This window comes from Pteropus vampyrus, unplaced genomic scaffold, assembly GCF_000151845.1.
Source record: "Pteropus vampyrus isolate Shadow unplaced genomic scaffold, Pvam_2.0 Scaffold331, whole genome shotgun sequence".
Lineage (NCBI taxonomy): Eukaryota > Metazoa > Chordata > Mammalia > Chiroptera > Pteropodidae > Pteropus > Pteropus vampyrus.
Genome location: NW_011889112.1, coordinates 548,358 through 572,422, shown reverse-complemented (window position 1 = coordinate 572,422; position 24,065 = coordinate 548,358). Strand labels below are relative to the sequence as shown.

The 24,065-nt window shown below is 51.0% G+C and overlaps 1 protein-coding gene across 1 annotated transcript; it reads left to right on the top strand.

Moving 5' to 3' along the window:
* Positions 1-572: 572 nt before the first annotated feature.
* Positions 573-15,858, top strand: NATD1 (N-acetyltransferase domain containing 1). Its single transcript, XM_011378136.2, has 3 exons — positions 573-889; positions 9,232-9,350; positions 11,063-15,858. Exons 1-3 carry the CDS (start codon positions 784-786, stop codon positions 11,177-11,179), a joined length of 342 nt encoding a protein of 113 aa, XP_011376438.1. The 5' UTR covers positions 573-783; the 3' UTR covers positions 11,180-15,858.
* The last annotated feature ends 8,207 nt before the right edge of the window (positions 15,859-24,065 follow it).

Here is a 24,065-nt window from a genome sequence, read left to right as displayed (position 1 = left end):
GTAGCACTTCACCCCTATCCCAAAAAAAGTTTTCTTAGGCTAATTCCGCAGCACCAATCCTCCCAGGTCTCCAGCCGTGTGACCTCACAAAGGTCTCTCACTGCACTGGGTATCTATTTCCTCATCTGTAAAATAGAATCGAGCATATCTATTTCTCAGGCTTGTAATGAAAATTTTCACTGAGCGCAGTGAGTCCTTCCTTACTGAGCGCTTTCTATCTATACTCAATAGCGCTTTGCTATGCACAGGCCACGCACACAGCAAGTACTTAAATGGTGTTTGAGAGGGGATGATTAGAATTTCCCTAGAGATCATTACATCTTTTTAAGAAGGGATCCCTGTGGGAGCCCCAAAGTTGGCTGTGGGTCAAACGCAAGACGGAAAAGTGGCCTCGGGACGGATGTGGCGTGCGTTGTTTTGTTTGGAACTTCAATTGGAACGCAGCCGGCGAGGCGCGCGGCCCCTTTAAGAGTGGGATGGAATGTATCAAAACAAAAAGGCCCCGCGCCCACTGGCTGCGCTCTGCACGTGACCTCACAGCTGATTTCCTGCCCCCCCTCTTTTTTGTTACAGCCGCCGCCGAGTGTCAGTTTCAACGCCGTCGCCTGCGGTCTTTCAGGCGCGGGCTGCCGGCCGCCCCGCGCCCCCGCCCTCCCAGAGCCCCGGCTGTCACCCCCGCACCTCCGCGCGCCCGCCGCAGCGGGCCCGCGCACCTCTCCATACTCCCGGCCTCGCCGCGTCGGCGTTAGCCCGGGGTCCAAGCGGCCTCCTCCCCGCGCGCAGATGGCGCACTCGACGGCCGCCGTGCCGGTGGGCGCGCTGGAGCAGGGCTGCCCTATCCGCGTGGAGCACGACCGTCGGCGCCGCCAGTTCACTGTCCGGCTCAATGGTAACGCGGTGACCGGCCCTCCCCCGCCTTTTGTCTTCCAGCGAGCGGGGCCCGCCGAGGCCGCCCCCTAGCTGGGGCGCGCGCCCCCCTGGCCCGCAGCCCAGGAGGGGCGTCGCAAGCGCGCGCTGCGAGGTGGCCTCGGATGGCAGTGGTTTGGCCCAGCACTCCTGGCGCGGGCAGGGGGCTGAGCTCGCCAGCTAGGTGGGGGCGCGGCCGACTCACGGCCCGCGGAGGGGCGGGCCCACGTGGGACATCCTGGGAGGGCGGGCAGCAGGACCCCGGGCAGGGCGGAGGCAGAAGCGAAGAAGCTCTGGCCCCCTACCGCCAGCTCCCTACCTTAACCACTGGGGACACGCACCTGCTTAGCCCCGGCTGTTTTCTCGTGTTAGACAGCCGCTGACGGCTGCCGTTTGAGAGAGCCTGAGAGCGGGTCAGCCATGACCTACCCCTTCCCCTGGTGTTAAATGGCGTCCTGCTGCCCTTGGGAACCTTAGCTTTTCTGCACTGAAGCGGCAGTGCAGAATCCTTTGGGCAGACTTGGGACTGATGGAGAGAGGGGCTTCTCCCGGCGAGGGGGTGTGTGGAGGGGTATAGTGTTATCGTCCTACCCCAGCGGCTCTGAGACTTTGACCAAATTGCCTCATCTCTGTGTGCACCAGTTTCTCCATCCCTACTACAGGAATAACAGCAGCGTACACTTCTGGGCTGGTTGTAAGGATGAAATGCTGTAATCAGAGTAAAGGCTTAGAACAGCTCCTGCGGCACATAGGAAGTGCTAATAAACATGTACTGATCATTATTTTTTAAACCATTATTTTTAAAAGCGAAGTCAAGTCTTGATTCCCTGTAAAGAAAGGTTCTTCCACTCACTAGCCTACACCCCTCCTCCTAAGAGGTCTGGAAGATAGAAAATAGAATTATAAAATTAAGAACCATGAATTCCCTGCATCCCACCCCTTCAGTATTAATTTTTTCTTCCTTCCCAGCTGGGCTCCCTGTGGCAGTGTCCAAACTGGGAAGACCCTTAGAGGCCACTGTGTCCATTTCTGAGAAGGGACGGCAGGGGTCCAGAATAGGAAGAGGCTTGCCTGATGTCAGACAGTGAGTTGAGGCAGAACTGGGATAGAGTCCTGCCTGGTCTGACTCCTGGAACTTGGTTCCTCCAGTCTGCACTTGGACACAATCAGGAGGGGCCAAGGCCTGGGGCATGGACATTTCTCAGATGCCTGTTGGGCTGTGCAGGGCATTGAGCCAGGCCCTAGCCCATCGGTGTTACAATATCCTATGATGTGGGGATCACCACCCCACCTTACAGATGAGTAAACAGAGGCTCAAGACCACATGGCAGGAGTGACTTGCCCAGCATCATGAAGTGCCAGAGCCAGAACTCAGACACTGTGTTCTTTCCACATGGAAGCAAGTCCTTCCACCACCATGGTGCCAACTGTGGCCGAGCTGGCTGCGACACTCAAGTGCCTTGGCCACTCTTGTGGGGAGAGGCCTGTGGTTTTTCTGAGGCTCCAGAGAAGTCTCTGCTTCCTTTGGTGGCTCAGGCAGTCACAGAGAGGGAGACATTCGAGGTTTCCCTTCTTTCTCTCCCAAATGAGTCTAGCCAAAAGACATCTCTCTAAGCTGATTATTGTCAGGGCTGGAGGTGCCCAGCCACATTTCTAACTTGCCCACTTCTGGAACCTACTACCCATATGGCTAAACTATAAAATGGATCAGGGATCTCCTAGCCAAGTCCAGGGAGCAGTGCAAGGCTGCCAGCCCCTCCCCAACCTGGACTTGGGGGGCTGTGCAGCCCAAGCTGGCCCAGTCTAGGTGTACATATTGGGGGAGGGGGAAGAGATAATCTGTGTCTGGGCCTCACCCTGCCTCAGCTGGGGAGGGGAACAGCCTGTCATAGTGTCTTCTGAACTGCAAGGCCATCCTTGACAGCCAATTCATCATGCCCATTGAGAGGTATAAACACTGAGGCTGAGGGGTAAAGTGGCCTGTGGGGCTCCTGAAGCCCAAGCCATCCCCATAGCAAAGCTGGGCTGGTGAAGTTCCAGCAAGCTCTGGTCCTGGGTAAAGGAAGAGGTTTGAGCAGCTGTATTAAGTTTTTGTTGTGTTCCAAGCAGGCCCTGTGCCTTTAGAGTCACACCTTATCCTCATAGCACTGCTGGGTGCGGTGAGGGGAAACTGCTCTTCCATTTTATAGATGAGAAGACTGAGGCATGAACAAGTAATGGACTCACCCAAGGTCTTGCACCGTGGAGGCTGAACAGCTAAGATTCATTCCACAGGTCCTTTTTGAGCATCTGCTGTGTGCCAAGCACTGTTCTAGATACTGAGGACTCGTGGGACTGACAGTCTGGAGGGTGACGGACAATAAATCAAGTATGAGGTGTCCTAGAAAACAAGGGCCTGGTGAGAAATAAGGCAGGGCAGGAAAGGCATGTCAGGAAAGGGCTGCTGTTTAGAATCAAGTGTCCAGGAGGGCCTCTCTGAGAAGGTGGCATTTAAGTAAGGAAGGCAGCTAGTGGGAAAAGTATTCCACGTGGAAGCAGCAGCAAGTATAGAGGCCCTATGGTGCCTGGTGAACATTCAGAGCAGCAGGGATTGGAGCAGCATCATAGCAGATGATATCAGGAGGTCATGGGGGCAGATGGTACAGGGGCCTTGGAGGGCATTGTGAGGACTTGGCTTTAACTCCGAGTGAGTTGGGTGCATGGCAGGGTCCTGAGCAGAGAATGGATGGGATGTTCTAGGCTCTGGCTGGTCTGAGGGAAACAGACTGTGTGAGGCAAGACAACAGGGATAGCTACTGCACTAGTCCAGGCAGTGTGAGCAGAGGTGGAGAGGAATGGCTAGCCCCTAGACAGATGTTGAAGGAAGCCTGGATAGGTCTCGCTGACATAGGATGTGTGAGAATGACAAAACTCAGGCTTGTCTGACCTCCAAATCCAGGTTCTGAAATGCTAATTTGTATATCACCATTTCATAGGTGGAGAAACAGGGCACACAGCCAGTAGGCACCTAAGCCAAAATTGAGCCGCCACCCCTAGGTAGCCCCAGTTTTGGCCTTCCATCTCCCCTCTAAGCCAGGGCTGAGTGTCTCATTTGCTTCAGGAAGAGTCATTTGGGGGTCCTAGAATCCTGGTGCTTTCCACATTCTCCCCAACCCCCATTTTCCATATGGGAGGACTGAGGCCCCAGAGAGTCAGCAGCTACCTCTGGCCTCCCTCAGCACCCCCAGAGGCAGCAAGGCTGAAAGCGCAGCAGCAGGGCTTGTGGCATTCATATCCCTGGGTACGAGGCCCCTGCATGAGCCCGTGCTGCTGCCCTCAGAGAGCCCCCATCCCCCATAGCATCCTATGACGGCCATCTAGAGCCCTGTCCCTGAGCAGAGTGGGTGGAGGGATGCCAGCTGTGGCAAGGGGACTGACTGGGACTGTGGTTGGACTTTCCTAGGTAATTCCTAGGGTCTACACTCATGTGCATCCTGGCTGAGCCCCTTAAGCTTTCCCAGGCTGCAGTCCCCTCTGCCTAACCTACCTCTGAGCCACCAATGTGTGGCCCCTCCCCAACCAGGCTATGCACATGAAGACACCCAAAACACCAACTGGGCGCTTCTGGGGGCCTGCCCCCTGCTCCTGCACCCACTTGTCCCCATTCGGCTACCTCAGCTCTCAGAGGAAGCAGAAGGCCTGGTGCTGGCTTTGCCCCTGCCACACTCTCCTCATCCGCACAAAGGGCACTTTGATCCACTTGCCCTCCTCCCAGGGCTGGTGAGGGCAGAGCGGAGATGGCGGCAGTCATCACTCTCTGCAAAGACCCATGTCTCCTACTCAGAACCCCTGCTCCTCTTCCCCACCCGTCAGGAAAGATGATTTCTTGGTGACCATCTCCTCTAGTAACTTCCTAGGGCTTTTGATTCTGGGGCCAGGGCTGGTGGAGATACTGGGGGAGAGACCCAGGGAAGGGTCCCATTCCCCTAATCACTTTAACTTTTCTCAAAACTAGCTTAGTTTGTGATCTCCACGTGATTCTTAGGCCCAAGAGGGAAGTAGCAGTTGTCCCAGGACAAGTGAGGTCTTGGGCATAAGGTGTTGCAACTGGTCTGAGGTCACCTGGAAGAGCTGGGACTAGAACTCAGGACCCCTCTCTGCATTAGGCTTGTTCTGTGGCCCTTAAGAGTGGTGAATACTGACCCCCTTTGCTAATCAGAGGCTTCCAGTTCTTGGCAACTCACAGAACCCAACCCAGAGAAGAGCCTGGGCCCAGCCCTGCCATGCCTTGGGGCTCTGCCCACAATGCCATGAACAGAGATTAGCAGTATCCAGTGGCCCAGACACGGGTGACAGATGGCCGTGTGCCCAGGGTCGGAGGAGTCTGATAGCCCAGCCCTTGCCTTCCGCTCATGGTCAGAGGACCTCTGGGGTGGTGTTTAGGCTCATCATGAATAATAAGGAAGAACCAGCCCTGGGAGGCTCTAGGGGGAGCGGTTCCAGGAGGAGGGAACAGCCTAACAGGCGGGGGACTCTAGAGCTGGGTGTATGTGAGAAAATGTGAGGAGGCCAGTGTGGCTGGACCAGAGCCCTGAGCAGAGGACGGATGGATCCGGCTCAGCTTCCATGGGGTGCCCGTGGAGATGTGAGCAGTGGCCAGATTCCAAGCGTGTTTTGAAATTTATATCCATGGATCAACTTGGAGTCTGAGAGAGAGACAAGGCAAGAAGGATCCTGGGATCTTGGCCTGAGCCACAGGGCTTGGTCATTTTCTGGGTCTCTCCAGGCAGATTTCGGGGAGGGGAAGGGGAGTTTGGGCCATGTCAGGTGTGGGCAGTTGGGACTGGGTGGTCTTTGCGGGCCCTCTAAGGCCAAGGTGCCAGACCACAGGCCAGGTGTTTTGGATTGTCCGCTAAGGGTCTGGTTCATCCTCAGCTAGTGTGATATGGTCTGGCTAGTGGGGGGAATGGTGAGGGAGTGTCATTAATATGCTCTTTCCCTCACGCATAACTCATATCCACACTGGTGGCCCTAATGCCCTTCTGTTCCTCTTTCAGCCAAAAGAGCCCCCTAAGGGTGCTCAGCCTGTCTCCAGCCAGCTCCACACTGAGAGCTGTGTGACTGCCTCTTGGGGCCTCAGTTTCCCTCTCTGTAAACAGGGCTCTGAGAATTCTATCCATTATATAAGATTCTCATGAGGATTAGTACGTAGAGAGAGCTGGACCCATGGCAAAGCCCCACAAAGTGTGAGGCTTTTTTCTTTTTTTTTTCCATTTTCCCATCTGCTGTCTCTCTAAAGGTGCAGGGCCAGACTCTGGGAAGGCTAGAGTGCTGGGCATACCAGTAGCCTGCAAGTCAGCCTCAAACCCCTATAGTGTGTCTGGCAGAAAGAGCATAGCAGTTGTTTGTAGGACAGATATTTCTTGGATGTCTTGCCTAGGCAGAGCACTGGGAATGCAGTGGTGACTGAGGCCATGTGACCACCAGGAACTGACAGAGGTGGGGAGTATGGTGGGTCAGAGACTCCCCAAGGCCATTTGGGTTCTGGTCCATCCACAACCCAGGTAGCCACTCTAGGAGTGTTGATTGAGGGAATGGGTAGGCAAATGAACAGAGGAATGCTAGTAAGCCTGCAAGGATCAAGGTTCTACCACCTCCCTCTGTAGGGATGGCAGTGGCACAAAAGTCGAGATCTTTTCAGTGGCCTGCAAGGACCCACATGATCTGGCCCCAGAACTTCCAGCATGGCTCCCTGCCACTCTCCCCCACTCATTCCAGCACAGCCCTGCCTGCCCCTCACTGCTTCTTGGACATTCTACCTCAGGGCCTTTGGGCATGCTATTCTCACTACCTGGACTGTTCATCCCCCACATCTTTTGGATTCCTCACCCCTTTCAAGTCTTTGCTCTAGAGAAGCCTTTCCTGTGCACTCTCTTTAAAATGGCAGCCCTGCCCCCTCACCCCTTCTCTGCTGTATTGTTCTCCAGCTCATCACCTTTGAATTCTATATTGTTCATAATGATATTGCTTATTGTCTGTCTCCCTTAATGAAGGAGCCAGTTTTCTTTTCTTCTGCATACCCTGCACCTTAAACCCTGCCTGCCATGTAGTTGACCCTTGATGAGTTCTCCGGTAATTAAATGGCAGGGAAGCTCCTTCAGTGACTGGTGACCAGGTCAAACCCAAAATAGTCTCTTGATCTCTGCTTTCCTGTCCTGGGTGAGCTGAATTATCCCCCAGCAGGTGTGGGAGCCAAGAAATGAGTCCTGTGCTGCATGGCTGGGGCAGGCAGCAGTGGAGGCCAAAGCTGGGCCTCTTGCCCACCAGAACAGCAATCAGGCCATGAGGAGGAGGTGCTGGGGGCCCTGGAGGCATGGGAAAGAGGCAGGGCTGGGGGCCTTCCTCACCTGGGCCTAAGGAGGGGGAAGGGTATTCCAGGCTGAGAGAACTACCCAGGCAAAGGCCTGGAGGCAGTAGATAGAGGGTGTGTTGAGGTGACGCAGAAAGACAGGACTGGGCTCTGAGTCTGGAGACCTAGGTTCCAGCTTCACCTCGGATTCGCTGTGTGATGCAGATCCTCTGGGTCTTAGTCTCCCCATCTGGAAATGGGGAAGTGAATTGTAGCTTCACTCTTGGAGCTTCGGGGAGAACCAGAAAGCCTCCTAATTGGGGTTGGACCCTGTTGTGGTGTCCAGTTTGCTGTGAGATCCTGGACTGGTCATTTGTATCCTTTCAAAAATCAGAGAAACACATTTAGCATTGACATGTGTTCTTTTGGGGACAGTGAATTATGTATTCTAACCTCAGGGCCTTTGCACTGGCTGTGTCTTCTGCCTGTCTTTCCCCTACCCTTCCTTCAGCTATCTCTTCCTTGATCACTCTCAGCTCAGAGGCTTTCTCCTTGGAGGGGTCTCCCTTGACTACCTCTGACTAAATGGCCTTGTCTCTCCCCCAACCCAACTTACTTATTTTCTTCATACATTCACAGCTCCCTGACACAACACACCTTGGAGCTGTCCTCGACTCCTGTTTCACTCACCACATCCCAGCCATTAGCATAACCTGCCAGCTATACCTTCAAACACCATCAGAGTCTGATTCCTCCTTACACCTCTACTGCTTCCCTCTGTGCCCCTTCGTCACTCACCTGGACTAGCGCAGCAGCCACATCACTGGTCCCTCTGCTTCTGCCCCCAGTCTGTTTTCATAGCAGCCAGAAGGATCCCATGACATGATCACAGCCTGTCCCTCCTCTGCCAAGGACCCTCCTGTGGCTCCCAGCTCATGATGGCTTAAGAGGCTCTGTAGGACCTGCCCCACCCCAACCCCCTTCCTGCCCTCATCTCCACCCTTTCCTTGCCCACTCTTGCCTCAGAGCCTTCGTACTGGCTATTCTCTCTGCCCAGGCCACTTCCCTAGACATCACATAGCCCAGTGCCTCTCCTTCCTGTCTCATCTCCACCCAGCATCGCCCCCTTTTTCACCCTCTGCCTGCTGCTTTGTTCGTTCTGTCTCTTCTTCTAGTGAGTTACATGAGGGCAGGGCTCTCTCTTTGGCTTGTTCATTGCTGTGTCCTCAGCACCTGAAACAGTGCCTGAGGTTCAGTAAACATTTGTTGAATGAGATGGGTATGTGGACAGATGGACAGATGGGATGGCTAGGTAGGTAGATGGGCAGGCAGATGGAGGATGGATAAATAGATGGATGGATATGTATGGTTGGATGGATGGACAGACAGACAGATGGGGAACTAAAGACTTTGGTTGGAGGAACTCCAGTTAAATCAAGTAGACTGGCAGGCTTGAGGGGGCACAAAGGCCACTTTGTTCCTGCATGCATGCCTAGTATCACATCTTCGTGGACATTGGCGCCACATCTTCTGACCTTCCATGGGCCTGACAGGTAGCCTTGATGACTCTCATGGCCTGTTCTCTTGTCTCTTCAGGCTCTGGTTTAGTTGGAGACTTGCCAAGCCCTGCTCTGCATCCAGTGCTGGGACTCCAGATCCTTAGGAAGATGCTCAGCTAGGGAAGCAAAAGGTGGACTGTGGGGGATGCTGGGAGTACTAGGATGCTGAGACTAACAGCAAAGGCTCACGGGCACCTTGAGTGTTCCGGGTACTGCTCTAAGCATTTTATGGAGATTACCTCATTTAATTCTGCAAACACCCTTATGAGGAATGCTTTACTATATCCCCATTTTATTGATTAGGAAACAGGCACAGAAGGTAATTCAAGATCCAACTTCACAGCTTGGCTCTAAATGCCTGTTCCTTTACCCTGCCCTCTGTGCCTAGGTCAGGCACTTAGAGTCTCCACAGCCTCATGTGTTCACCTCCTCTTGCAGGATGTCATGACCGGGCCGTCCTGCTCTACGAGTATGTGGGCAAACGGATCGTGGACCTGCAGCACACAGAGGTTCCTGATGCCTACCGCGGGCGTGGCATTGCCAAGCACCTCGCCAAGGTAGGGAGGTGGGAGTGGAGAGGTGTGCCCTCCCACTTAGAGGAAACCATAGCCCTGGTGGCTGCCTGTAGCCTGTTTCTTGGCCAAAGTGCAGATGAGTGCCTGCCTTAGCAACCGCTTACAGCTGGGAGCAAGAGGTTGTCGGGCAGCACATTTCACCCACTCCTAGCTACTCTTGGGGTGGTGGCAGTGGTTCTGGGCCCAGGTCCTAGGTTCTGCACAACTAAGCATCCAGGGCTACTGACACCCACTGTGTGTCAGGAGCTCGCTTGCTGAGGTCCCAGCACCTGTAATAGGTGCTCAGTAATCTTTGCTGAACAAATGGATGATGAATGTTCAAGTAAATTGGCTCATGCCACATTCCCTGCCCCCAACCCTTTCATCCCCAAAGCACCTCAAACCCCATACTGCTTGGAGAGCAGGTTTGAACTTAATGAAGGGAATTGCATCCTGGAGCAGAGAATGGCTTTCTGAGGACTGTTCCTGGGGGCCCAGTTTCCTTCCTCTGCTCTTCCTGCCTCAGACCTCTGCTCCTCCTCTACCCTCTGCCTAGTCGAGTTGGTACTGCCTGGGCCAGGGCAGGGGTCTTGTGCCTGCTGGGGAGGAATGAAGTCTATAGGAGCCAATTGTGTGACCAGTGAAGAAACCAGATGTACTGACCTGGGTAAAGGGGAGTTGGGCCCTGCCCTCATCCTGGGAAGCCCTGCCTGCCTAGTACCTTTATCATGTGACCTCTGACCAGAGCCTTGGGCTTTCAATTTATGTGCAAAATGGGAGAATAGACTGGAATCTTGTCACTAGAGTGTCTCAGGTTGTGAACCCTAGAATCAGGTGTGGACTGTATGGTGCAATGCACAAGGCCAGTTGAGGGGTATTAGAAGGTCAACCATGCAAGTGCCAGGCACATAGTAGGCACTCAGTAAATGCTGCCTGTTTCCTTTTTCATCAGGACAACCAACCCCACCCAGGCTGTCCTCTACTTTGTTTTAGCAAATATTGAATGCCAGCTGTGTGCAAGGCCCTGCGGGGCAGGGAGGTGCCCAAGACATGCCCTTGTTCTCCATCTCCTGAGCTTATTGGAGACAGTGACAACAGCCATAGATCAAGGCCACACACTGCCCACCCCTGCCGCAGTTGCTTCACACCATTGCCTTTGGGAGCCCATTAAAAACTAAGTGTGACCTCTGCTGGGCACAGGAAGCCCTTTGGGCTGTGAGAGCCCTGAGGCGCCCTGACCCGCTAGCCACCAGGAGCTGTCAAATGAAGGATAAGTGATAAAGAGGAGTTTAGACAGATACCCCATGAATGCAGAGGACCTGAGAATGGAAATGGCGGGCTTGTTTGGAGATAGGCCTCAGGGTAGGTGTGGGACAGCCAGGACAGGCAATGGGGTGGGGTTCTCCAGGTGTAGCCCCTGCACATGTTGCCACCTGGCTTTTAGCTGCTCTATACTGAAGCCGCCTCTTGGACAGTTTTGGGCAGAGGCTCAGGATCCAATCCTGCCTCATTCTCTTCTATGACACATGTCTCAGGCAACTTACCAATGCTTTCTGCCTCAGTGTCCCCAACTGAAATACAGGGGTGGTGATAGCACCGCCTGCCTCCATTGCAGTCTGGGTAGAACCGGTAGCCCTGGGCAGCAGAAGGAATAGCTTGGGAGGTGTGGGAGCTGGGCCTCTGGGCACTGACTGCTCTCTCTGCCCGGCTGTCAGGCTGCTCTGGACTTCGTGGTGGAGGAGGATCTGAAGGCCCATCTCACATGCTGGTACATCCAGAAGTATATTAAGGAGAACCCACTGCCGCAATACCTGGAGCGCCTACAGCCGTGACCCCGGCTCGAGGGGCAGGAGTGCGCCTGCCATATCCTTCCTCACGGCCTTCGCCCCGGTCCTCTGAGTGCTCTCAGGAAACCTGGACCCTACAGGGGACAGACTCAGAGTTATTTTTGTTAAGATGCTCATCTGTGGTCCCTGGAGGCAGCTGGCCGAAGATGGGCAGGGTTCCAGTGACTATGGCCAAGGGGAGACCAGGCGGCTGCAGTTCCAGCAGCTCTGCCTCTGTAGACGCTGGCTGGCTTCTCGGAATGTCACACAGCCTATTGTGGGGAGGCCTATGAGGGCCTTTGGCCAGGACTGGAACATGGATGGGGCATCCCTGTGGCCAATCTGAGTCTCACCTACTGTTCCCTGCTCTGTGATTAGCAGGGGGGCTCTCTTGGGGTCCCTTGCCACCACTGTCTCTCCATCTGTGTCCTTTCTGCAGATGATGAGGGCGTCCCAAGCTGAGAGGAGCAATAAGAAACTGTGCCAACTTCTGAGGGGTGCAGCAAGCCATGGCTGCCACTAGCGCTGCCCCTCTCTTCTTGACTTGTGTGCCCTGGAAGGGGACAGTGAGGGCCAGCTCTCCCTGATGTGTGAGGCCCACAATGGGTAGACTGGGTGCTGGCCAGGGCTCGGCTGTGTACAGAAGAGCATACATGCACATGCGGTACCCATTCTTGTAACTCCTTGCCCCCTTGTCTGTCAGTTCTGCAGGAAACCAAGGTCCCTGTCCCTCATGGCTGCCCTTCCCTCCCCATTTACCTGTCTGCCAGGGGCCAGCTCCAGGTGCAGCCAAGCATCTGGGGTGGGAGGGAGGCATAATGTCCTCAAAAACTGTCCTCGCCACCCAAGAGAAACATTTCTGTAGAGGGATTTCCTTTGTGGCCACTTGACATCACCTTTCTCATGATGAGCTTGTGGCTGGGCATGGTCTATTGCCTGTGTCTGGAGTCATAGGGCCCCTCCCAGACCAGCCTTCCTGGTAATGGCTTGAGAGGCATACCCCAACACCCTTTGTTTGGCACCTAGCCTTTCTGGGGCTCTGTAGGCTTTAGGGGGCTGGTTAGGCCTCAGGGTCTTGACCTCCTGTGCCCTGTTCCTCACAGGTCAAATCCTTACCTGCTCCTCTATGAGGCTAGAGGGGAACCCAGGAATCAGGGACCCTTTGGGGCTGAGACCTAAGTTAGCGAATATCTGAGAGTGATGTGTTCCCTCCAGGCTTCTGACTGGAGATGTGGGTGCTGGGGGCACTGGTTACCATGATGACTCCTCCCTTTGACTTGTAGCAGCAGGTGTTGGCCTATGGTTGCCTTTTCCACTCACCTCTTCACTCCCTGTCTCCACCAAACCCCACGTCACCACCACCACCACTGCAGCTCAGAGGCTCACTGCAGACATTTGTGCACAGACACCTTCCCACCCATTGGCAGGAGCACCCTCAGTGTGCACATGCATACTCTGGCCTCCAGGAATTCCTGAGAGAACCCAGAGCACCCGCTTCCCTCCCCATTCACACATCTCTCCCCAAGTTCAAGCACAGACTCCGTCATGAAAACTTCTCTCCAGTGTCTCAGTGAGCTGGTGCTATCTCCCTCTACAGCCTGTGTGATGAGGTGACCCAGTTCTAGGAGGGTGCCCTGCACACAGAAACACAGGGCAAGCAGGAGACCAGAGCCCAGAAAACAGAGGGCTAGGTGGTATCAGTAGGGACCTGTTCCCATCTCCACTGTATCACAGGCTGAACCTGTGTCCTAATAGCTGGTAACTTGCTGTGCCCAGGCCAGCATGCACACAACACATTTGTTACTTGAACCAGGAGCTGTACATGGTCTGGGAGGTGGGGGGAGTGCTGTGCAGCCCTGGACCCAGGGACAGCTTGTCCCCAGTTCCCGTAGTTGTGATCTGGCCTCCTTGCTTCAGCTGCCTTAAAGTGCCACTTCACTACAGGGGGTCTTCTGCTGTGGCCAGCCTAGCCCTCAGGCTACAGCAGAGCCTAGAGGCAGCAGTGATAGCCTACTCTACTGGGCTGGGGACACCACAGACCCTGGTTTGGAGCCCCCAATCCCCTTCAGCCAACATGGCCAATTTTGCTGTGGCTGGCCTGCCCCTGGTGCTGCCTCATGTGTCTGGCATCCCAGCCTCTCCCCTGCCGGTACCCAGCTGCCCTTGGAGCCTTTGCTCAGGAGGCAGGGGGACTCCCCCACACACACCCTGGGGCCCTGTTCCAGCAGGTTGCCTGAAGGACCCATGCTCTCCTGTCACATTTCACTTTGTTTCTCTTTCTTGTCTGATCAAAATAGGTGGTAACTCATGTGCCTTTCCTACTCAGGACCGGTTCCAGGTGAAGTCTGGGCCAAGCCTCCAGACCTCCCTTTGTAATTTTTCAAACTCCTGAATAGATCGCATGACATACATTTCCATAAAAGCTGTGGCCTAGTGCATGGCTCCAGGACTGCTTCTAGATGAGGTACAGTGGGTACTCTCTGGCCAGGGGCTGCTGTCTCCATGCCACCTTGCTCCATTCCCACGGCAACCTGTTGGCCCTCCTTTTAGTGATGAGGGATCAGGCACAGCAAGGAGACCACGTGATGTGAGGAAGGAGAAGAGAAGGCAGAATTGGTGAGCACTCCATTCTGCCATCCCTGCTTCTGTTCTTATTTATTTGGTGGTACAGCCCCTGTTTTCAGGTAGGGAAAGTGAGGCTCTGTGAGGCACTGGGATTTGATGAGGTCTTACGACAAAACAACAGTGGCATCAGGACCTGGGGCCTGCCATCGTGCCTTCCACATCTCTTATTTCCCACTAGCCAGGGTCCTTGCCATGGCTCCCACTTCCATCTGAGGTAAAGGCTGCTCTGAGGCATACTCTCAACACGGGTTACCCCTCGCCTGCAGGACAGCTGGAAGGAGTTTACCTGGAAGAGGCTGTGATGTCGCATCACCTCACATCGGCTGCTCTTAGGCAAGTCCCTCTCCTTTTTAAAGAGTCTTGGGACTTCTGGTCCAGGGGAAGGAGGCGGGTTGCCCATCTAAGCTCATGGAGTAAAGTCACAAATGGCCTCAAAACACAGGCTTGAAAGCGTCCTGCACCGGGCCCAGAGCCAGGTCTCATTACCCTAGCTGCCCAGGGATGGGGGACACCTTCCTGAGTGGGATGTTTTCCTCCTAGTTCCCATTCTGGGCATTATAACACTACCCCAAAACAGAGGAAGAGGGCACTGTAATCCCAGGCCCTTCACAGTCTTATACAGCTGGATTCTCATAGCAATTCCATGGGATGTCAGTCAGGCCTATTTTAACAGATGAGGAAACTGATTCTCAGAGTGGGGTAGGCACTAGGTTATCACCCACATGGCTAAAAGGCATGGGGACTAGCATCCATGCCCAGTTCCTGCCTTCACTAAAATGATGTGCCCTTACGTGTTGTGAGGTCTAATGTCCACTTAGGTGACAAATGGCTTTGAAGAGCATTTCACAGATTACTGGCAATTTCCTTGTTTGTAAGGCTGAGGTGGGTTCTGTCTGTAGCTACAATGTACATGGCTAGTCAGGGATGCCTGGCAGATGTGGAAAAGATGATCTTGCATGCAAAGCTGGGTTGTAAGGAATATCAGTGGAACACCCAACCATACACATTTTGTTCCTCAGTTCAGGAGTTAGATTTGCTGAAGTCCACCCAAATGTCCCCCTCTACTATTCTCAGGGTCTCACTCCTTCCAGATCAACACCCTATATTTCATATTGGAGGTCCGGCAAGGCTGTGAATTCAACTGGTAACCGCAACCTGCAGGATCAAATTTAGGGTCATGTTTTCAGTTATATCATTCTTATGGCTACAGGATATTAAAGAGATTCTTTTCTGGTTGTCAAGGATGCTCTCTAGTTTTATATCTTCGCCTTGAGCTGAGTCTACAGTTTTCTTTCTGCTGATTCCAGCAGCCAGCCTACACCAGAGACCCATAGCTCTACCATCCCTGTGACCACAGCAGCAGTTGATTAGTCTCCCAGCTTTGCCTTCAAGAGGCACCTCACCCCAGTCTCTTAAAATAGGTGATATGTTAAGTAGTCATTTTGCTCTTGAGTGCTGTGAATTTCCAGGGTCCTCTTTCCCCTAGGCAACGAGGTCATTACTGGGACCTAATCAGGTCAGATAACCAACCTCAGGTTTCCATGTTTGAGAGATGGTTCCTCTGACACCATTTCTGCTATGGAGAACTGTCAGTGTAGAGCCAGGAAAACTGTTCCATCCAGGTGCTTCAAATGGGGTTTAGTACAGGGGACTGGTTATGAGAACTGTTGGGAGGATGAAAGCAAAAGTGAAATGAGCTTTTGCATCAGGGCTTGGGATATGTTCTTGGATAGTTGGAGCAATGGCACTTAATGTAAGGGAGCTGATAAATGAATATGCCTAGATGCAAAGGAAAATTTCAAAACATATGGGAAGTTACTTGATTAAAACCTGACAATTTGACCAATGAGGGGTTGCTGTCTGCCCTTTGAAAGAAGCCAGTTTTCTCTGACATCCCTAAGCTGGTAACCATTTCTGCCTAATACTACAAGATTTACTTGGCTGTTGAATGGAAAACTGGTGATCAGAAAAAGTTATTCATTTTATGGACATGGAAAGAAAACATGCAGGTCAAGATTGATTATATTTATTTTTAGTTGTGCAAATAGATTTTGAACCAATATCAAGGCTAGATCAATGTATCTATAAGATTCAAGCCTTTTATAGTTAATCATGTCACACTGCCCTAGAGAGTCACAACTTGGTAACCAGTAGATAAAACTTATTAGACCTATTGCTAGGTCTAATGCATTCCTAATGCGTGATGAAGTCACACATTAGGAATGCATATCAAACTACTTTTTAGTCAACTAGCCTTGTAATCAAATTTCCAAATGAATGTCTTTGGTCACCTGTTTGAATTTAAAATACATGTAATTAAAGCTGGAAAAAAAAAGTGAGAAGATGAGATGACCCTAATATTGGTAAATTCAGGAGGCTGCTGTTACGCTGAGCTGGAGGAACGGAACTGTGTTACTCAAAGCCAAGCTCACTGGATGGCTGTTGAGACCTCACTGCCTGAAGAATATCTAGGAGTGCATGCATACTGGTCACTGCTGCTGCCACCACAAAAACCCCCAAATTCAGAAAGTCAGCTGCCTTCGTCTCTTGCCGGTGCCTCCCATCAGGAGAACTGAATGGGCAGCTCACTGGTAAGGCCTCTGGGAAGTGTGGCTTGCAGACAGCCACCCCCACTGTGATCTAGGGGAGGAAGGGATCTGGAAGCCAGCAAATAGTTAAAATAAAGAATATTCTTGTCTGCTGGGGGTGGGGCACCTGACATTATTTTAATCCATCCACACTAAAGGCTGAGAGCATGATAGAGATGACAGACCCCAACATTCAGGCACTTCATAATGGCTGTGAGATGGCAGCTCATGTTTGGAGGCATGCCGTCTTCACCAATGCTAGTGCCCTGTGGGCTGGCATGTCATAAGCTTGTAGTTGGGTCAAGGGGGATGCTTTCAGACCATTAATCAGGGAGTCAGTGGGCCAACTGGCTGGGTGAGATTTTGGCAATCTTCTGAATTAGAGAGTGGAGCTCAGGAGGTCAGAGGAGGACCCTTAGAAAGTTGTTCTCATCTGGGAGGGGACTCAATGATGAAGTCACACATTAGATATGGAAATATGCTTAGATGGGACAGGAATAAGCTGCTACATGGTCATTCAAGAATCTAGAGAAAGAGTTGGGGAGTAATCTGCTATCTAAGACAAAAAAGCCAACTAAGAGCATGAACTAGATCTTAAAATCAGGTCATCTTGCTTAGATTTCTCAACACACCTGCGAGGAGAGAGCCCTCCTCATTTTACAGGTGAAGACAATCCCATCTCCACATTGAGTACCATATGTATTCCGTGAGGGTACAAGGGTGACCAAGGAAGATGGGGCTCCATTTTCACGGGACCCACAGTGCAGGATGGGGGTGAGAAAGCACACACACAGTAAGAAAACTCTGATAAGGCTGCTAACATACACAGGGGAGGGGCCCACCCTAGCACAGAGGGCCCTGGAAGGCTCTCTTGAAGAAGGGATATCTAGGTTTAAAACTAAGAGATGGGTGTGTTTTGTGAGGGATCCAGCCCCCAAACCCCACCCAACCCTGTCCCCATGATCTGTGACCTCATCTCCCACTACTCTCCAGCCAAAGAGTCCCCCTGCCTTTCCTCACACCTGTGAAACCACTCCCACCCCAGGGACTTTGCACAGAATGCTCTAACCTCAGATATCCTCAGGTTGGCCTTTCTCATCTCTTCTAGGTCCACATCCAACTTCACCTTCTCAGGCCACTTTTCTCAAATCACACCTCCATCCTGATTCCCTTACTCTGCTCTATTTTTTTTTCCTAGTCATTGCTATTTTCTTACATTATATATAGCTGGTTTATTTTATCTTGTTGTTTATTTGTTGTCTGACTCTCCCTGCTAGAATACAAGCCCCACAAGCACAGGAGTTTGCTTGTTTTCCATTTGGTTCTAAATTCAATATCCCAGCACCTAGATCGGTGCCTGGCATTTATTTAATGCTCAACAATATTTGTTGGATGGATGGACAGATGAATGGATAGATGGACAGATGAATGAATAGATAGAATGAGAATGGGAAAGAGGGCTGTAGGTAGACTAAACAGCATGAGCACAGGCCTAGCAGTATGATAGCTTATGGCATCTCTTGAATTTGTGTGTGACTGGAAGTGGGTAAGTCTGAAAATGAGCCTAGAAAGGTGGATGGGGCGAGATGATGAGAGCCTTGAGGTGTGATAGAGATTGCTACAACTCAATCTCTTTCCACTGATGGACACAGAGCTGCATCTTCCAGCCTCCCTTGTAGCAGGTAAGCCCCTGGGTCTGAGTTCTAGCCCATGGAATGTGCATGGAAATGAGGTAGGCTGGGTGCAATCAATGACCAGGCTTTGAGGATGATGAATCTACTAGTTATAAAGAACATAGGTCTCTGAGTTGCTACATGGAGAAAAACCACCTGCCAATAATAAACTCTCATTTGAGCTTGTTACATAAGCAAGAAATACATGTGTATGGTGTTTTAAGCATTCTACACTTTGGGGTCTGTTTGTTACACCATATACTTTGAAGTATGGTACCTCCATAACTTAAAACCTAAAATATGTAACATTGGCTTGGTGGTCAGGCAGCAGAGAACATTAACATGGATATTGCAGAGTGGGAAGTTGGAGACTCATGCATGGGCCAAATGTTTGTTAAAATCATAATCTGCAATAACTTGGAGGGCAGACCAGAGACCTATAAGCCTGTGGCTCCAGGGGAAAGTGGTTGGAATCAGCTGGGTACCAATGTGTGTTGGTTATTCCTTCCTTTTATAGCAAGGTACAAAAAAGAGATATATGCAAGCAAGAAGGGAATAAAAGTGTTTGAGGCCTTGTAGTGTTGGAAAAGGTAACTGCTGCTAGACCCCAAATAACAGGAAATAAAACTGAAAATGCTTTTAAACAACAAAGGCCCATCAGATTGTTCTTAGTTCTACAGAGGCCTCAGTCCCAGAGCGAAGATCAGATGAAGCCTGTTGACTTGGTCCACTAGTTAATTGTCTGAGACTCTGGAGGTATCAGTAAATTGACAGGTGAGGAGACGAGGAAGCAAAGAAATAAAGCCACTTGAAATCCATGTTAGAAAAGAACCTCAGGTACAGTCATGTGGAACTTACTGGAAAGAAAACTCCCTACATTTGGAGGGAAATTTTATGTATTGCCAAAGAAACCATGAGCTTGTGGCTTGGTTCCTGAAGCCATGCCTACATGGGCAGGAAAGGAGCTGCAAAAAGTGTGCAGACCCTCCTCGGATGTGGCCAAAGAGATAACTAAATGAGGAGGGTCCTCTCAGAGAGCGGAAATGGGCCAAGCCAGGGAAGGGGTCCTCACAACGCCTGCCCCTCTCAGGAGTCCATTGTTGCTGGCTGAGTGCTGCTGTGTGCTATCTCCTGCTCTCCCTTTTCTGGAGAGAGCTTTCCATGAGTTCATCCTCTCCGTGTTCCCCCATTTCATTCAGGTATAGAACAGTAGTGACTTGGATTTTACCTCTAGATCAGGGATGCTACTGGTGGAGAACACGGTGCTCTCCAAGAGATAGGAGCCCTCGAGCAAAAGGGTGGGATGTGGGGGTGTTCCTCCGGGGGAGGGTGTGAGTGAAGTAAGAGAGAACTACCATTTGGTTGCTAGAGGATAGACTTTTGCACAGACTCAGTAATTCACCAAAAATCATTTCCTGTCCTTCCTGGACAGACTGCATTTCCTAACCTCCCTTGTAGTTAATTGACAGAAATGAACTGAGCCTTTCAAAAGGAGGTGCCTCCCTCCATCTCTCCTTCCCCTTCCTCTGGCTGGATACAAAAGGGGAGTGATGGAGGCATGAGACACATGACCTGGGTCCCAGAATCCCAACTTGTGTTGTGTCTGATCTCTTAAAACTTGTTCAGTTTGTCCCTTAACTATTAGTCCCTTGATTAATACATAAGCCAAGGTCAGGTATTTATACTTGTTGCAGAGGGCTACGGGAGCAGAGTTTTAAGCAGGGAAGTGTCATGGTCATATTTTCAAAGAATTATTGTGACTAGAGTGTGGAGAAAGGATAAGAAGGCAGGCTAGGAGGTCGTGGCAGATCCTAGGTGAGAAAGAATGGTGTTATGGACTATAATAGAGAAGGTAAGATAGAAAGAAATGGGTAACCTGTCCTGGAGTCCCACAGCTGACAAGTCGCAAGTCAGGATTTGAACTACAGTTTGTCTGGGTGGAAGATGGCCCTGTGAATAGAGGTGTGTATGTGTACACACATGGCCCTCAGACACCATCTCCACTACTGCCAACCTAGGCCAGGGCCCATCACCTCTCACCAGATTTGCTGGTCTCCCAACTGCACTTTTGCCCCTTATAGGCTGTTCTCCACACAGTAGCCAGAAAGAACTTCCTAAAACCTCAATCAACCCATGTCTCTCTCCTACTCCAAACTCCCCAATGTCCTCCATTGCATCAAGGGTAAAACCTGAGGAACTTGATGCAGCCCCTGCTCACCTATGTCCCTCTGGTTCCTCATATTTCAGCTGTACTGACCCTCTGTTCTTCAAATCCTCAAGCTTGTTCCTGCCTTAGGGCTTTTTCACTTGCTGTTTCATCTACTTCCAGATAGTACCATAGTTTAAACTTCCTTATCATTTAGGTCTATTTCAGTTAGACATGTGTTCAGATGCTAGCAAAACCCAACTCATAGTGGCATTTCATTTATCTTATGTATCATGAAATCTAGAGGATGAAGGTTCAGAGCTTGTGCAGTGGTGTGATGATATCACTGAAGATCTAGGCTCTCTTCATCTTCCTTCTGCATCATCTTTGGTACGTAGACTTTTGCCCTTATGCTTGTTGCCTCGTGATCACAAAATAGCTGATACCTCCAGGTATCACATCCATATTTCAGGCAGGAAGAAAGGTGGATGCTGCCTTTCCTGACTTTCCATCTAACGTTGCCTTCCTGGGCACTCTTTACCCCACTACCCTGTCGCATTCTGATTTTGTATCACTACTTGGAATTTTACTTGTTTCCTTGTTTGTTGGACATCACCTGCCACTGCTATGAAAGCTTTTCTAGGGCAGGACCACCTATTTTTTTTATTGTTAAAACCCCAGCCCTGGCACAGTATCTGACACATAGAAAATGCTCAATAAGTATTTGTTGAATGAATGAATAGTCCCTTAGCTGGCTTAGTGCCAGAGTCAGGACTCAAACCTAGGCCTTCCCACTCATGGGTTTGGACATTTTCCAGTATATCCCTGGGCCTCCGTGGACTCTCTTTTGTGAGGAATCCAGGCAGCCATAAGTGGCAGCCAAGTCTATCTGCAGGTTCTAAGAACCCATGTTTTGAGACCTGGATAGAGAGAGAGAAAAAAATCTCCCCCCCGCATTGAGATCTGTGGAGTGCTTCTTGATCATAGTGTAAGATAGTATCCCCCAAAAGGTGGCTGGCTGGCAAGATGATCCTCTGGGTGCAAAACCCAGAGTTCAATGGCAATCCCAAACCTAGTGAGTAAGCCCCCCCTCCCCCTTTCAAAGGAGGTGTAGGGGAGTGATTATATCTAACTAGAATTTAATGACCTTTTTTTTTTTTTTGCTTTCATTGTATTTATTTTTGCAGCTACCTGTATGTGATATAGATGTTACATTTATTTTTTTATCCCTCCCTCTTCCCTACAGATGTTACTTTTAGATAGTCATATAGTATTTTTCTTTTAAATAAACATAGTTCAGTGTTCAAAGAATGAACCAATTTAAAAAGCAATATTAATAGTAGACTAAGGATCTGGCACAAATGGCAGATCAGGTCCTTGTTCGTTTCCAAAAAGGAAAAGAGAAGCGGGTGCAAGGGCAGCTGTCCCAAGGCCACTGCAATCTTCTGATGTCATTGAGGCCAGAGCCCAGGTCACTTACTCCCCATCCAGTACTTATCCTAAAAGGCAAGGGGCAGTATTTTCTGACTGTAGCACCAAGATCTGAAATGCCTGGGCCAGATGATGTGTGCAGCTGATGGTGCCAGCTAGCTCCTCCCATGATGATGTGTTTTATGTGGAGAGAAATGGCTCTGTCAGTCATTTCCATGGGCTGGATGGGAGGGTGGGAGTGAGGGTGCTGCTACAGGCTCCCAAGTCTGCCACTGCCAGTGCTCTCACAGCACCCAAGTGACAAGTGGCAGTACTAATAGCCCAAGCCTGGGAAACAAGGCTAATGGAGGATTTCAGATGCCCTGGCAAGCCATGAGGGGTGAGGTGCTGCTTACAGGGCACCATTCCCTCTGAAACACCTAAAGTTCTATACGAGCTTTACTCATAAAATTTATTGCACAAACGGGACTAGCATAAAGCAGGTGCTCATAGTATTAGTTGAAAGAAAGACTGTTGAATGTATAAATAATAGAGAAAACTACGCTTTTTTCTTAATTAAAAAAAGTTATATGTACCAGATGAGACCTTCCTAAAGTCATTTCGATAGCTGCAGCCTAAAGGTGTCAGAAGCCTCAGTTCTAGGCTTCCCAAATATGTACCACTCCCTAAACACACCACCTAGAATGGGTGGAAATCCAATTTTGAATTGCGCCTAGGAGAGCAGTTCTACCAGCCACCATTTAGAACACACCAGAACAGGTGAGAAAGAACGTTTAACGAGAGGGGATACCGTTAACAGATGAACAATGACCTCCATTGTAGGCAGTGGGATCTGATCAGGCCACCTTCCCTAGTAGGCCTGGGTGTCCCCTCAGCCATCTCCCACTGCCCCTCCCCCCCACTCCCTCACTCCCCAGGAGCCCCCACATTCTACAGAAGCCCCATACCCTCCATCTTCCTCCTAAGATCCCACCCATTAACAACAGATACATGGGTGGCATCTGTCCACCAGTTCCTGGCCCCACTTGGGCTGCTGAGTATCAGTCTGAAATGTGTGCTATTAGGACAGTTCTGGTTCTGGGTATCCCAAGCTGAAAGGCTAACTTCTGGAGTGGTTTGGCAAGGGAGCCATGGGCTGAGGTGAGGAGGGCAATGACCCCCAGATAGGAATTGTAGAGGTGGTGAATTTACCTTCCACCAAAAGTGGACCTAAACTTTCAGGCAACAGAAAGAGACACAGATGCAAGATTGACAGGGCAAGGCCAGAGGCCCCAGTTCCTGCTCTGTACATCTAGCCTGGGAGCTTCCCCTGCAGCCTCCATACTTCATGCATTCCCAGGTCCAGCCCTCCCAGGCCCAAGATCTAAGGGTTTCCAGGCTGGAATTCCCTCCTTGGCCACCTGTCTGAAAGCCTCTGTGGTGGCTACAATCTTTCAAGCAGTCCTGTCCCTTTGGGGACAGCTCTTATAGGTACAGGGTCTTTCCTTAATGTTGAGCTAAGGATCTATGCCCCTGTCACTTTGTATCAGGTTGAATGGTGATCTTTAAAATGATATGTCCACATTTGAATACTCAGAACCTATGCGTGTCACCTCATTTGGAAAAGGGGTCTTTGTAGATACAGTTAAGTGAAGGATCTTGAGCTGAGGAAATTGTCTTGGATTATCCAAGTGGGCTCTAAATCCAACAAGTGTCCTTATAAGAGAAAGGCAGAGGCAGAGTCAACACACAAGAGGAGGCCATGTGACTGCAGAGGCAGAGATACAGCGATGCAGCCATGAGTCGAGGAAGGCCACAATGACCAGAAGCTGAAAGAGGTAGGAACAGATTCTCCCCCAGAGCCTTGGGCAAGCACAACCCTGTTGACGCCTTGTCTTCAGATTTCTGGATCAGTGTCTGTTGTTTTCAGCTCCCCTGCTTGTGGTCATTTGTTACAGTGGCCACAGAAAACTGATACACACTGAGAACTGTGGGTAGTGGTTCCAGCCCTTAAAGCCCAATGAAATGAATCTGACAGCCCCCACCCCCTATGATACTCTTCTGTGTTCTCCCTCCTTGGGGTCTCTCTTGCTTGCTCCCTCTTCCTCCAACTCTTCCTCCTTTCCCAGGCAGGATGAGCACAGGAGGCCAGGCGGCTTTGCCTTCCTCTTCCCCACCAACTCCTAGTTCATTTCAGGCATTCTTTTCCATCTCCATCCTAAAACCAAATCAGATGAGATACAGTCTCAAATGCCCCTTCTTTCCCTCATCAGCTCAGCAGTTGCACTTGTGCCCTATGAGACAGGTAGTGGGGAGGGTAGGAGGTACAGAGGGGACCTCAGCAGGAGGCGAGGATGTCCTGTCCCTCCCTGGATCTAAGAATCCAGCTTTCTGCTTCCAAGCCCCATGACTTCTGGCACATAGGCCTGGGGCGCCCTCCATTTGCATCC